The following is a 14,950-nucleotide window of genomic DNA, read 5'->3' on the forward strand; positions in this document are numbered from 1 at the left end:
AGGGAGTGGGTATAAAGCTCTTGGATAATAGGCACCTGAAAATTATGAATATTTTCAGAATGCGTTAAGACTTTGAGTTGTGATTTTGACTGTATTAAGTTCTACTTTTTTTAGATTTGCTCAGATCGGTTGTGAGTTATACTGGAATTTTGGATCAAGAAACGTTTTCTAGCAAGGTGCTAAAAAGTCTAATATGCTGCTTTTCTAGTATTTGATACATGTATGTACATTGTACATGAATACCATAGAATAGGTGACGTAATTGACACAGTTCAGTGTTATTTTCATGGTTTATATCACTTGTTTATATTCATGAATGCCTTCAGGCTATAAATCAACAAATCATACATGTAAGTTGCGAAATGTAAACCATTCATTTGTGTTATCCAGCATCAATGTAGGCGAAAGGAAGCAGTGATAGATTGTTTCACATAGAAATTACATGTATATGATCAGCTGCCCCAATCTATGTATATTAAGTAATTGTCAGAATTCAATCAATAAAAATTACGTTTGTTAGAATGTCATTCATTGAAATTTCTTATTAATGCCTTTAAGTGTTGTTACGCATGTTAGACCAGTTGATCTGATATTTCAGAGAAGTTGTCGCAAATGATTTTATTTTTTTTCCAGAATGACTTGGGAATTCAAATTGAAACTGTTCTGGAATGCCATGGAATATTGGGATAATTTATACATATTTCATCTGTATACTGTACTTCAAACATCATAACTTTATTCATTGTTCAATTGTTTGATCCCATCTTGTACTTTATTCTATTTGGCCATCAACATTGACATTGTGCTACTGTTGCAAAATATGGCATTACTTCTGTTACAACATAGTCTTTCTAATAATATGTATGACTACTTATGATCATTTGATCAATATTTGGGGACAATAACGTCTAGGTTGAATAATCTGTTTCTAAACGAGCAAAATTTAGACGTGTATCTTGAAGACTGTACAATTGTATGTTCTGACCAGCAATTTGGTATCAGCTTTACTTGTTTTATGATGTTAAGAAAATCAGATTTCTGCCATTGTTTTTCCCTTTAAATTTGCATATTTGTTTTGAAATCCAACCTATTGGTTTCAATAAATGAACAAAAATGTCAAAAGAGTACATTGTTTTTCTTCAATATGTTTTGCAGTTGTGTTTGAAGGCACCTGAGAATCATTAGTTCTCTGTTTCTCATCAGTGATTGATAAGTATCTTTATTTACTTAGCTGTATTAATATGATGAAGGACCTTGGCTGAGTGCAAGCAATGTTGTTTTGTAACGTGTATGAAAAGCGAGATAGTAATTTAGAGTTATGTGAAATTATTTGATTTGATTCGTTATTCTTTTTGTTCATATTATGAAATTAAGGTTCTTTTTCATTCTGTGGAATAAAAAGAAAACAAAGAAAAAAAGGTAATTGTAGTTTAATTATTTTCCTTGTTTTTCGTATCCCTATGTCATGTAGCACACATAAATCTGTTTGAATTAAAAATGTTTTAAGTATGAAAATATCACTTCGTGTTAGGACACTTGTGGGTAGGTAACTTGAGGTCATGTCTTTGCTGTATATTTCCATTGCTGCACATATATTTGATGGTAATTTCGATTGGTATTTTGAAATGTTTAAGGAATTATTGAAATTACACAAGAATCTATTTTTTTTTGGGGGGGGGTTCTTATTGATGTTGAAGTTATAATGATCATTCATATTGTTATTTCTCCCATTTTTATCAGATGGAAATTCAAGCCTGGTGAGCCTCGATGTGAAACTGCCTCCTGAATCTCCAGAACAGAGCAGACTGGAGGATGATCCATGCCAGCTCAAGTCAGCTCAAGGGATCGGTGAAGCGATAGACAAAGGAGATACTGAACCTGTTCATGAAAGTGAGTTGGTACCTTCATGTTCTGAAGAGAGAGTGCAGGAGGGGGATGAATTAGATTTTTCAGAAATTCAAAAGAAGTTTAAACAGGAACCGACTTTTTCTGAAGAAGAAGAAGCAGAGGATCTGGATGATGATCATTCTGAAGATGAGTTCCAAAGGGCCAACCATGGAGATGCTCAGATTGAGCGCTCCACTTACAATGAGCAACTCCCTGGAAGTAGCGATCTGAGAAGACATATGAAAATCAATGAGCAAGAAAGGCCACATGAGTGTCCTTACTGTGACCAGAGATATGCAGAAATGCAAGATCTTACGGAACACATCAGAAAGCATGTTTGTTGTTCAAATTGCAGTAAAGTGTTTCCCAGTATAGCCCATCTAAATGAGCATTCGTGTGTGAGGGATGAGCAAACAGGGGAGATGGTTTATCGTTGCACCCGCTGCCAAGAAGAATTTTCAACGCAGAGTGCCCTTCAGGAACACATGCAAAGTCATACAGATCAGGGAAGTGTGTTCAAGTGTTCTCACTGCGACAGAAACTTTGCAAAGAGACGTGTCCTCAACCAACACTTGATGACCCATACAGGTGAGAAGCCACATAAGTGCTCTGTGTGTGGCAAGGCATTCATCAAGAGGAGTAATCTCGAGAGACACCTGAGATCGCACAGGGGGGAGAAACCATTTGAGTGTTCTGTCTGTGGCAAGAGATTTACAGAAAAAAGAACCAGCATCCAACACATGAGAATACACTCGGGAGAAAAACCGCATTGCTGTCCGGTTTGCGACAGGAGATTCGCAGAGAAAAGATATCTTACTTCTCATATGAGACAGCATAGCGGAGAGATGCCCTATGTTTGTCCTATATGTACAAGAGCATTTGCCTATAGAAGTGGCAGACATCAGCACATGAAAAGCCATTTATGAGAAAACCATTACTGACATGCATAATTGCTGGGATAGTGAGAAACAATTGTACTATTGTACTCCCAACTCTAGGGGGGTGTTGCAAGAAAATATCTGCGATCAATATTCTGTTGCAATTTTACATCTGATAGATCAACGTTAGCTGTAGCAGATCAGATTAAACTTCTTGTTTCAAGGAGCAAATGAGCAATCAATCACTAATTTAAAATTAACTGCAAGAGATATGATTGATTTAGGGACCAAAAATTGACTTGCAATTGATTGCAAGTTTCTTGCAACACCCCATAGGAGTCTTTCTCTGACAATGCTGTTTGGTTAACATGTTTCCCTACACCTACTGTAACTGCTGAACATTTGTAACATGTACACTTATGTGTAACATTTGAACTTGACATGACATATTAAACATACCTAGTGTTGACTAAATCCTGCAACACATTTTTTTCATCTTAACATAATTAAAGGTGGATGAAATCCATGGAACAAGTTAGCTTGTACATGAAAACAGAAAATTCATAGAATGAGATTGGGATAAATCCGCGGCGCAAATTTTATTACTTTTTACCTTTAAATATCGCGCAACTTTTGAGATCAAAATTGCGACCCCCAGGTAGTAGGTACGCTGTTCTGAAATTATGCAACATTTCGTAAGTGCATGCTGACCCAAAATTGCTCAAAAACGTGAATTTGTGTATAAATTCAATGCAAATGGTGTTTTTAGCCAAAATTCATGAAATGTATCATTATTTTACCTTTTACTGATTAAAATCAATTAATTTCATCTTGTTCATGATCAAAATAAAGTCCCTGACACTTACTATTGAAAAACAAAGTCGAAAAACAAAGAAATACATAAGAAATTTAGAAAAGAATAAAGTACATAAGAAAATAAATGTGATGTTGAAATTTTTACATTTGATCAGATTCTTTTTAAGAGTCTGAACAAGAACCAGCATTTTAGGGGCATTATTTAGTTAATTAAAGCAAACTTTTGATTTCACACATAAATTAGCATAATTAATTAGTACTGAGATTTTTCGCAAAATTTGATCTTATAGTTTTGTACTTAATGCCATGGGTAACACATGTGCCATCTCCACGTCTTCTTAGGCGTTGAAATATAAACCTAGTCTATTTAGGGTTAAATGTGAGTGCGAACCATCTGTACCTACATGTAGTTCAGGCTTGAGTCACTCTCATCTCCAAAGTCCCAGCCCTGTTGCCAACTTCAAATATTGTTTCCAATGCCATATTGTTATCTCTTTCAACTCGGGAGTCAATAGAAGTATCCTCACGTGTGATAAATTGTGTTATTTGGTACCTCAATCCTTTCAAATCAGTTGTGAAATCTGGGCTATCCTGTGTTTTGAAGTCTTTGACCATTACGATCTAAGCTACTATTCCTTAAATTTGAAAAATCATCTGAATCAAATTAATTTTACTATAAGGTGTCTACATATGATTCTTTTAACAATATTAATACAATTAATACATAACTTAACTCCAACCATTTGTTGGAACATACAAAAATATGAAAAAAGTAGGTTAAATTTGAAATATGAATAAGAGCCAGGAGGATCATTTGTCAATTCACTGAGAACATAAGAAAATGGTACATTTGTCTAATTTGATTCATCAGAGAGAATTGAATTGGAAAATAAACTTCAATTAATATGCAGAACATATTGTTACCATTGTTTTGGTATTCATTTTATGATTACTCATTTACATGTAGCACTAGTGATCATCTGTTCATGAGCTGATTTTTCTTCCAAATATGATGATGAAATCTATTCCTAAGAAAGAATAAGATTCATAATTCATTACTTGTGTGATTCCATTCACCATGGCAGCTCGGACACCATACAAGCGTATCTCTGATGATGACAGACGGCGCGTGGTTGAAGCCTTTGAGGGAAATGAACAAGACTATCTAGAAATGGCAGATAATCTTGGAATAAAGAGGTCTACGGCTCGTTCTATTGTGCGCACTTATCTGGAAACGGGTAGAGCTGTAAAGCTTCCGAGGGGCGGAGCCCGCAACTCCAAGATGGATGAAGAGGTAAGAAACTACCTGCGGGCTGCTGTTGAATCCAACCCACGACTTACACTCTCCCAGATGAAGGATAAACTGCAGGAAGATCTTCCTCAGAAGCCAGATCTGTCGATGTCGACGATTGCCAGAGCTCTTGACGGGATGCTTGTCTCTTTGACGCTAACAGAGGATGCACATTGTTCAAGGAACAGCCCAAGGGTTCTCCAACAACGAAGGGAGTACGCAGAGTGGTTCGTCCAACGTAGTGTTGTTGCTCACTGTGTGTTCATTGATGAGTATGGTTATAATATATGGACACGTCGCACTCAAGGAAGGAACCTACAGGGTACTTCAGCTAGGAGGATAGTACATGGGCAAAGGGGTCATAACTGTAATGTAATGCTTGCAGTTTCTGCAACTGTTGGTCTTGTGCACAGTGAGATAGACTTTGGTACGGTCACCCATGAGCGGTTTGAGCGCTTCCTTGGAGCCACATCCACAGAGTGCAACAAGTTGTTTCCTGAGAATGCCCAAATTGTCTTCATCTATGACAGTGCCAAGCCTCATCTGAGAGCTAACCTTCCAGTCAACGTCCATGCTGTCATGGAAGCAAAAATCCTTCCACCCTTCTCACCATTCTTAAATATAGCTGAAATGGCGCATTGTGCGTTCAAGGATGCAGTGATGACATGTTTAGCGCAGCCTGCATGGCAATGTAGGATTGAAGATAAGATGGGGGCTGAGCAATCTGGAGTCAACCTTCAACAATGGCGATCTAACCTCCTGAAAGAGATTGCAGAGCAGTGTATCGACACCATTACCCCTGCTAAATGCACCCAGTGGTTTAACCACTCCAAGACATATCTGCCAATGTGCCTAAATAGTCAGGAAATCACAGGCAAACTCTTAGAATAAAGTGCAATTTAGAGAAAAACTCCCTGATTAATATGAAAAAATGAGATATATAATAAGTCTATGAATGAGTTACCTATTCTCTACATTATGCTCACACTCGCAGACTTATACCCTCAAGCTTTTTTTTCATCTTTATTTGCAAAGTGGATGATGATAAACAAGATGAAAGAATCTCACCCAACCATTTAGTTTTAGGATAAAAATAGAATTAGTCTACATTTAACCTACAAAGGTATTCAATGAGAAAATATAAAGTGTAAGACAAGAAATTTGAAAAGAAAAGATTAATTTTGATTGAAAATTTACATTTATTTAATAAGTGATTTAGGATTATAAGAATAGTGAGTGGTGAATACATGCATACCTCAACTGAAACTAATGTTCAAATAACAGAGAGCTGAAAACTATTAGAAACAGTCAAATGTTTGAACTGTGAGTTTAAAAGTTTTCTTTCATCAAATATCTTAGTGCAAACCTGTTGCCTGCATGTACAATAAAGAGGAATTGTTGATCTATATCTGTGACAAAGGAAACAATTTTGTGAAATGAGTTGCCTAGTAAATTAAGAAACATGTCATTGTTTTATGTTAGAATTATATTGAGTTATTTTGTTTTGAATCGTCTACATGTCATCAGTAAGGGGCAATGTGACTCCACTGCTTAGCATTGATATGAGCATACAGAAAGTATTCAAAATCAAGGAAAAAGGTCAATTTAAATAAAAGTCAGTTGCTTCCTTTTGTCATTGGATAGTAGTGTTCTTCTTCCATGTGAAACATTTCAAAGTTGAATGATACCTCCTTTATGCAATATTCAATAGAAGTGCGTCATACTTCTTTGCATTCGATGGAAATGCCATGTTTTAAAAAAATGATTGAAGAAACTCTAAGGTTGAACAAAACAAATGAATAAATAAATAAATGATAATGGAAGACTGGTTGCTTGAAAATTTATATAATTTTTATTTTCTTCAAATAAAAAAATGATTTTTATCGAGTCAACTTTGGCTAGAGAAACTAATTTGGGTATGTTGTTTATACCTGACAAGCAAATCATGACCTATTCTTCTAAAAGAAAAAAAACATTTCCTCTTCATTTATATATCATTTTATATGGAAACGGTCAACTTAATCTGATGAAAATTATCATGTTATTAAGTTTAGTGATGGACATTTTGACTGTTATCAAATATACTTTGAACTAAATTTACATTCGTTTTTCGTAATCTGTGGTTTAACAAAGTGGAAACGGGTATGTGAAACTTTGAAAGGGATTTGTACAAAAATATTTTTAATTTTCAAGAGATCATGGTTGTGTTCATTTAGGTACATTTTTTTTCAAGAAACCAATAAATTGTGTTCCAACTCACGCATGTTCTTTCTTTAAAATGTAATTACCTTAATTTTTCAAAGCACCTTTTGCATTTACTTGCAATGGATATGGCAATACATATGTTAAATTTTATGTATCATAATGATTACATGTACATGTTGTATAAAGTCAGTGGCCTAGTGAGCAAAGGGGTGTTATGATGCTAAAATATTGTTTCTGATACAGTGCATGGTTTCAGTACATAAATATGAACAAAACAAACAAATAAAGATTGTCTCTTTAAAGAATTGATTTCTCTCATAGATTTGTTAGCTATTTTCTGATAAGCACATTAGAGCAAAGAGATATTTTGAAGTAATGAATAATTATTTCTGTCAAAGATTTTTATTTTTTCTCCCTATGAAGTGAAAGAACAAAGATATATGACATACTTGAATAAGTAATGTTTTCTACTAGATTTGGTCAGTAATGTATTTTAAATAGTTCTCTTATGACATTAAAACAAGAAATATAAGATAGTATGATGTCAGGTTTGCCAGATTTAAGGAAGTGTGAATGTATGTTTAAAAACAATACAGTTATTTCACTAACTCAATAAATATGGGCCAGAGATGCACAACTCCATTTTATATCATTTATTTTTACATTAATTTATTTGAAACAGACTGGAATAGAATTCTTTCATAGGGTGGCGTGCTGAAATTCCTATAGAAACAAGCAAAAGAGTTTGAGTCTTGGTTTGAGTGAAGTATCAGTACTTTATTTTCAAATTGTGACAGTCATTTTACTTGGAAGCTCTTTTTATGTCAATCATTTTCTCGTAATTTTCAGTATTAACTTGCAATATAAGACATGATCATAATGAACAATGTGACTTTTCTCACTATATAAATATGTCAGTATATCCTTTAAAATTTCCCGATATGTTCTCGCCCGTTTTATATTGTCTTGTTATATCTTAAAATGGATATACTGTGTTTGTTTATATTTTTATTTTACATTATTAAACATGTGTAATGATAATCATGAATCTGCAATTGTGATCGATTTTATTATTGTTACTTTGCAAGTTTATCAATACAATAGACAAGAGTCACATGGTTTGTCACCATTTTGTTCAAATTCCCAGAACATATTCCATATTCCATATTGCTCTTCAATCCAGTGACCAGTTGATTTGATACCTATTTTTAACCACTTGCTTTTAATTCCTAGGAAAGTGGAATAATTGACCTTTTTTGTCTACTTATTTTTCCTTCATTTCGTCTATCATTTGGTCCATTACCTGTTTAGCTTTAAATCAGATAGCTTATTTATAAAGTGGTATTTTGCTAGATGGCAGTTAGACCAGAATAGTAGACTAAATGGATGTAGACACAGTGGTATTAGAACAACAGGCAAATCAAGGAGAAAGTTCAAGAAACAAAATAATAATTTTACCATTACCATACATTGTAATGTAAACATGCACTGTAAAAACTGTGGTGTTAAAACTGACACCAATTGGTGTTAATAGAGGACCACACCCTGAGGTGTTAAAATTACACCCTAAAGATTGAACATAACACCAAAGAGTATAAATGTAACAACCAAAGGTGTTGTAATAACACTTAAAGGTGTAAAACTGACACCACCAATTTAACACCGGTGTAAAATAACTGGTGTGGTCCTCTATGTACACCGGTTAACACCACAGTTTTTTGCTGTGTGTCATGTCTGGAAAAGCTATGACAACCACACACAAAAAAGAGCCAATTCAAAATGTGAATTGTGAAGAAACTTAATGAACCTTTTATTGAATCTTTAATTATCAATTCTAATCAAGTTAATATTCCAAGTACAGTATTTACATGAACGTCATGTAATTTGGATATGATGGTGAGGAAAGCTTTATATATACTCACTGTGTTAGTCCAAAAAAATAAATGAATAAATAAAAAAAAACACTTGACACCTCACGAATCCCAAATTTCAGGACAAGATAATGTCATGAGCACGTAATCATTATGGCCTGAAAGCATATCCTCTCCCTAAATAATTGGATACCATATGTATGTGATAACGCTTGGATAATCAGGAGGTATTTCGGTGAATTTAGAAGATGTACGATGAAAAAAAAACCACCCCTTAACCCTAAAAAGCCCGAGGGTGGATCCCCCTACATTTTTCATGATAATTCCGCCGCGCGAAATTTTACAACTGCGCCGCTCGTTGACATTTTGCTTTCGAATCTCGCACAACTTTTTAGTTCAAATTTGCGAGGCCCGGGTACGCGGTTACGAAATTACGCAACATTATGTAAGTGCATGTCAGACCAAAACTGTTCAAAAACGTGAATTCATGCACAGATCCAATGCAAATTGTGTATGAAGTCAAAATTCAGAAATGTATCATTATTTCTATTACTGATTAAACTTAATTAATTTTGTCTTGTTTATGATCGGAATCAAGTCTGCAACGATTTCTATCGAAAAAACAATAAAAATCAAAAAGTCTAAAAACAAAGAAATACGTAAGATATTACAAAATCCAAAATGCAAAGAAAAAGAAATATGATACCAAATTTTTTTGGAAGTGCATTTGATCAGGATCCTACAAAGAGTCTGTGGATATAAAAATTAGCAGTTTTGGGGGCCGTTTTAGAGCAAAGGTATTTCATTCATATTAGCATACTGTAATTAAATGAAAAATCTTATTTTTTTGAATAATAAGATTTTTCATTTAATTAATTCATGCATATTAGCATAATGGTAATTTGCAGCAATGCTTGGTAGTGCACCTGTTGGACAATGTTCAGTATAGTAGGTGTGATAAATGACTGAGAAAGATGAAAAGAGCCCGAATGACTAAGCTATTCAGAACGAAATCAAGGAGATGTGCACGACGAAGCAGGGGACTGAATCCGAAGAGGTATCCTGATCTGAAAATTCGCTATGTTAAGTAAATTATACTGCTGTCACTCCCCGAGAGCCTAGATGTGATGTATTAAAACTAACAAGTGGAATGCCTCTGGCCGTCTCACCTGCATCACGCAGTTCAATATAGCAGCAGTGCTGACTTTGAAAACTACTCTAACTCGCACAAGATGTTCAGTGATACATGGTTACTCTTATGTCCACTTTTTATGCACTAGACCAATAAACTTACAGAGATATGATGGTTATTCAACAAAAAAAACTCCAACATGGCCAAAGTTCATTGACCTTACATGACCTTTGACCTTGATCATGTGACCTGAAACTCGCACAGGATGTTCAGTGATACTTGATTACTCTCTTATGTCCAAGTTTCATGAATCAGATCCATAAACTTTCAAAGTTATGATGGTAATTCAACAGATACACCCAATTCGGCCAACGTTCATTGACCTTTGACCTTGGCCATGTGACCTGAAATGCGCACAGGATGTTTAGTGATACTTGATTACACTAATGTCCAAGTTTAACGAACTAGACCAATAAACTTTCAAAGTTATGGTAATTCAACAGATTCCCCCAATTCGGCCAAAGTTCATTGACCCTAAATGACATTCGACCTTAATCATGAGACCTGAAACTAGCACAAAATGTTCATTGATGCTTGATTACTATTATGACCAAGTTTCATGAATCAGATCCATAAACTTTCAAAGTTATGATGGGAATTCAACAGATACCCCCAATTCGGCCAAAGTTCATTGACCCTAAATGACCTTTGACCTTGGTCATGTGACATGAAACTCTAATAGGATGTTCAGTAATACTTGATTAACCTTATGGCCAAGTTTCATGAACTAGGTCCATATACTTTCTAAGTTATGATGTCATTTCAAAAACTTAACCTCAGGTTAAGATTTGGGTGTTGTTTGAAGGTTTGCATGATGGCATGTACAATTGCTGATATGGTTTACGGTACACCATGTGGAGTGTTATAGAAACAGTGGATAGAAGAAGAGAAGAGAAACGTCGAGTCTCTCTACTACTCATCATCTCTACTCGCCGACTCAAGCCAGCATCTCCTCATCAGCTCTACTACTCAAGCTGTTCTCACTCAACATTCCTTCTGGTTTACAGTCCTTTTCAGGACTATTTTCAAGAAAGAATACTCTACTCTCAAATCTCCACTTTCTCGCCTATCCACTTCTTCTCTTCTTCTATCCACTGTTTCTATAACACTCCACATGGTGTACCGTAAACCATATCAGCACGTTAAGATTTGATGTTGACGCCGCCGCCGCCGTCGGAAAAGCGGCGCCCAAAGTCTCACTCTGCTATGCAGGTGATCAAAAAACGACGTTTTGGGGCTTTATTTTTGTTAGAACTAGTTATACGTGATTGTAAAACATGGACGTAAAAAAATACCTCTGGTGAATAAATTAGTATATTCATTGATAACAGTCAATTTTAACTTTTGCATTTTTTGAAAATTTATCCATGAAGAGAATTGTCAAAATGATTATGGTACAACTTTGAAATATTGGAATCCTAGAATTTGTTGCCAATCAGTGGCGTAATTAGCAAAAAAAAAAAATGAAGGGCCAGAAAGGGCTTATGGGGCAAACCTCCGAGCGGTGGAAAATGTTGACTTTTAAGCAGAAAATGGAATATTTTACATCTTTCCATTTTCTTCCATTTTTCTCCCTTTTTCATGGTTGAAAACTTAAAGGGACAAAAGCCACCCCCCCCCCCTTCATCTGCACGCCAGTGCTGCCAATATAAGTTGGCCTAAACCACTCGCTGTTCATCAGATGATGGAGGCAGACGATTTTTTCTTTTCAAAGGTGGTGCTTCATGAAACCTGTTCGCAAGTTATTTTTAGCAAAATAGTATAACCAACCGAAACGAATGCATGAAGTCCTGTAAATGGATATCTTAAGAACTCTATTGATAAATCCGTAATGATAATATACACTCATCTGATTCGTTACGTAAAATATAACATATACCTCATAATAACACAAAAGGTTTGCATGCATAAATAACAAAATAAATACAAAATTACATGCCGTATCTTGTACCGGTATACCACATAAATCAAAATAAAATCAAAGCGATAAGAACGAAGGATTATGTAAAAAGACCCCTCCCCCCTATACTGCCTTTAAAGACAGCCCTTACTAAATTCCCTCCCCCCAGGCGGCCAGAAAGCGCGGCTTGCTTCCCTCTCTATGCCCTAAAATCCCAATCCCCACCCTGCATGACTGTTCCATCATTACTGATATCGCTATCATTAATGTATGAAGTTACTCTCCAAATGAGGGGCAAAAGGTAGGCCTATCCATGAAGGATCCACATAACCAATCATATTGGGTAATTCAGATTAAGTGTAAAATTGACGTGCCTGCTCCTGGAAAGAATTCAGATAATTCATAAAGTCATATATAAACCACGATTGGTCAGGTTAAATCTGTGATTAACATAAGATTTCCCGTAAGTGTTCTTAAAGTGTCTTCCTTCTCCATCCATCCTCGGTAAACTGCAATGCAAACAGGTTTTGTAGATTGATTCGAGAATCGGTTCGAGAGCCGGGAAACGACCTGGTGGAAATGGGTGTGTCCGGACAACGATGGTCAACATAGTGTTGCTGACCCCTGGGCGGTTTGGCCGGGTTAGATTGCGGACTCCTGTTCTTCTTGAACCCGTTTCTGATCGATTTTATGTTTGAGGATCTGCTCGGGATCAGGTCGGTGACCATGTTGCGAAGCTCGCTGTAGAAAAAGATGTACAACATTGGCTTGACGCAGCTGTACGCGTAGACAAAACATGTGATGGTGAAGAAGGATTCTGCAGACTTCTTTGGCACCAGGTTTTCGGTGTAAATTTCCCTATAGAAAGGTGTGATAAAGTACGGAGCACATAGTCCGCCACCGGTGAGGACAAGAGCAATGATCAAGTTGACCAACTCTTTGGTTTTCTTGACGCTATCTGCCGAGGTTGGTCTCCAGAGTTTCTCACTCGAGTTGATGAAAATGCCAGCGATGCAGCATAATGATGTCAACAGGGGCAACCCCATCGCGAAAACCAGCCCATAGACTGGAAACGAGATGGGAAAGTGGTCCGGCCATGAGACGGTGCAGATGTTGCCACGAAATGCAGTTGGGCGAACACGAGAAAAAACCCATACTGGCAAGGTCAATGCAATAGCCACTGCCCAGATCCCCACGATGCATCCTCCAGTCGTTCTTGCGTTTCTTTTCTGTTGATACCTCTGCGGATCTGCCACGGCAAAGCATGTGTCAATACATATGAAGCAAATACTGTAAAAAGACACCACCATGTTGGTGAAATCCAGAGGGCGCATGACTGAACACAGTGCTTGGCCGAATGTCCAACTCTCTCCCGCGAACTCTGCTGCAAAGATGGGACAGACAAAAACTAGTAGAGCCAGATCACTCGCCGTTACGTTTTGTATCACCCAGTGGAGGAGACATGGAGGGGTGTCTACCTTGTTCTTGGCGGCCAGGAGACCGAGGATGATGAAGATGTTTCCTACGACACCAATGAGGATCACGAGTCCGACAACGCATGGTGCGACGAATCGGACAGCGTCACTTTCCTGAACAATGACAGTTGGTCTTTGGGTAGGGAAAGAGTTTGAAACGTTTGAAAGCAGCAACGACATGACTGATTATGGTGGCTGAGAGATGTTACCCAGAAGTAGGACAGTCTACTATTTTTGTTCTGTTTTTGTTTTCTTTGTCAATGCGTCAACTGTCTTTTCTGATATCCCCTCTTGTTTCCTCCCCTCTCCTAGTGATCTACTTGGAACACACAGATGGTGTATTCACATAATAGGGACTGAAAATACATGAAGTTCAAACCTAAGCTCCCCCTTCAGATCAGGTCTCCTATGTCAAACTGAGATCCAATATCTCTATCTCGCGGATTCCTTTAGTGTTTCAGTTTCTTGTTGGATTCACCACGCTAGTTTTCACTCCCTTTTGTGAGACATCAATCGATCCGTCGCTCATCTGTCTTCCTAATTTTCGACAACAATATGTTGTGATAAACAAACCGGTTAGTTAAAGTATTTCCTTTGTTGAATTACAAATATTGACAACTGTTTCCCAACTCGAACTGTGCTGGTGATTCTGGTTCTGTCCCAATAGAGAAGATGTTAAACCAAATGGATAAGGGGTAAACCGTTTCCCACTCTTCGACTGGAAGGTAGAGCGTAAATATAAAACAAGATATGATACCTTACCCATCAGTGCCAATCTGTAAACTGAAATACAAATCGAATTTACACTGTCATGATTAAATGACTGCCATATGTCCACATATTTTCATGTATATGATTGTCGAGTATGCTAATTGCCCCCTTCTGTTTATGCCGAGAAATCGATTGTAGTTTTGTCAGCGTAATAAAGACAACCCATGTGTTTATTTCCCGATAAATTTGATGGCATTATAGTTTAACATTGGAGAAAATTGATAATTGATCACTCTTTCTTACTTTTTTTTAGTTGCATTCAGGAATTTAAAACAGAATGTTACTGATTCTAAACGAATCTTGGTGCCTCAATGCTTTCTGTCCGAGCAATTTTCTCAATCCCAACATAAATGTACCATGGTCCTTGGATGTACGGTGCTCCGTTCATCAGGCGAGACAGATCGATATTTAGGGCTAATTCGCCAGGCTGCCAGTACGTGATTACATAACAAGTTTTCTGTCCTCTCATCTGTCATCTGTGTCTCATTCAACTTTTCTATAACAATTCCCCTCGTATTTCCTTTTCTTATCTTGTCCATATCAATTCCCCTTTTCTAACTTCCATCTTTTCTCCTCTCTCTTCGTCTCTCTCATTTTACTCTTTAACTTTTCTCACCCTTTGATATTGTCAATGGGGATGGGGGGGGGGTGATAAAACATGGTA

General features: G+C 36.6%; 2 protein-coding genes across 2 annotated transcripts in view; one reads left to right on the top strand and one right to left on the bottom strand.

Annotated features, from left to right (window-relative positions):
• LOC121415591 overlaps window positions 1-6,482 on the top strand; it is a 29,896-nt gene extending 23,414 nt beyond the window's left edge. The window contains exons 3-4 of the mRNA XM_041608860.1: window positions 1,741-1,890; window positions 4,667-6,482. Of these exons, the coding sequence (XP_041464794.1) occupies window positions 1,741-1,890; window positions 4,667-5,763 (1,247 nt within the window). The 3' untranslated portion in view covers window positions 5,764-6,482. The remainder of the gene's footprint in view (window positions 1-1,740; window positions 1,891-4,666) is intronic.
• A 6,031-nt stretch (window positions 6,483-12,513) lies between these two features.
• On the bottom strand, window positions 12,514-13,695 carry LOC121414917 (galanin receptor type 1-like). The gene has a single exon (XM_041607964.1). The coding sequence runs from the start codon at window positions 13,693-13,695 to the stop codon at window positions 12,514-12,516; it is 1,182 nt and encodes a 393-aa protein (XP_041463898.1).
• Window positions 13,696-14,950: the final 1,255 nt, after the last annotated feature.

The sequence above is a fragment of the Lytechinus variegatus genome, chromosome 5, assembly GCF_018143015.1.
Source record: "Lytechinus variegatus isolate NC3 chromosome 5, Lvar_3.0, whole genome shotgun sequence".
In the NCBI taxonomy this organism is placed as follows: domain Eukaryota; kingdom Metazoa; phylum Echinodermata; class Echinoidea; order Temnopleuroida; family Toxopneustidae; genus Lytechinus; species Lytechinus variegatus.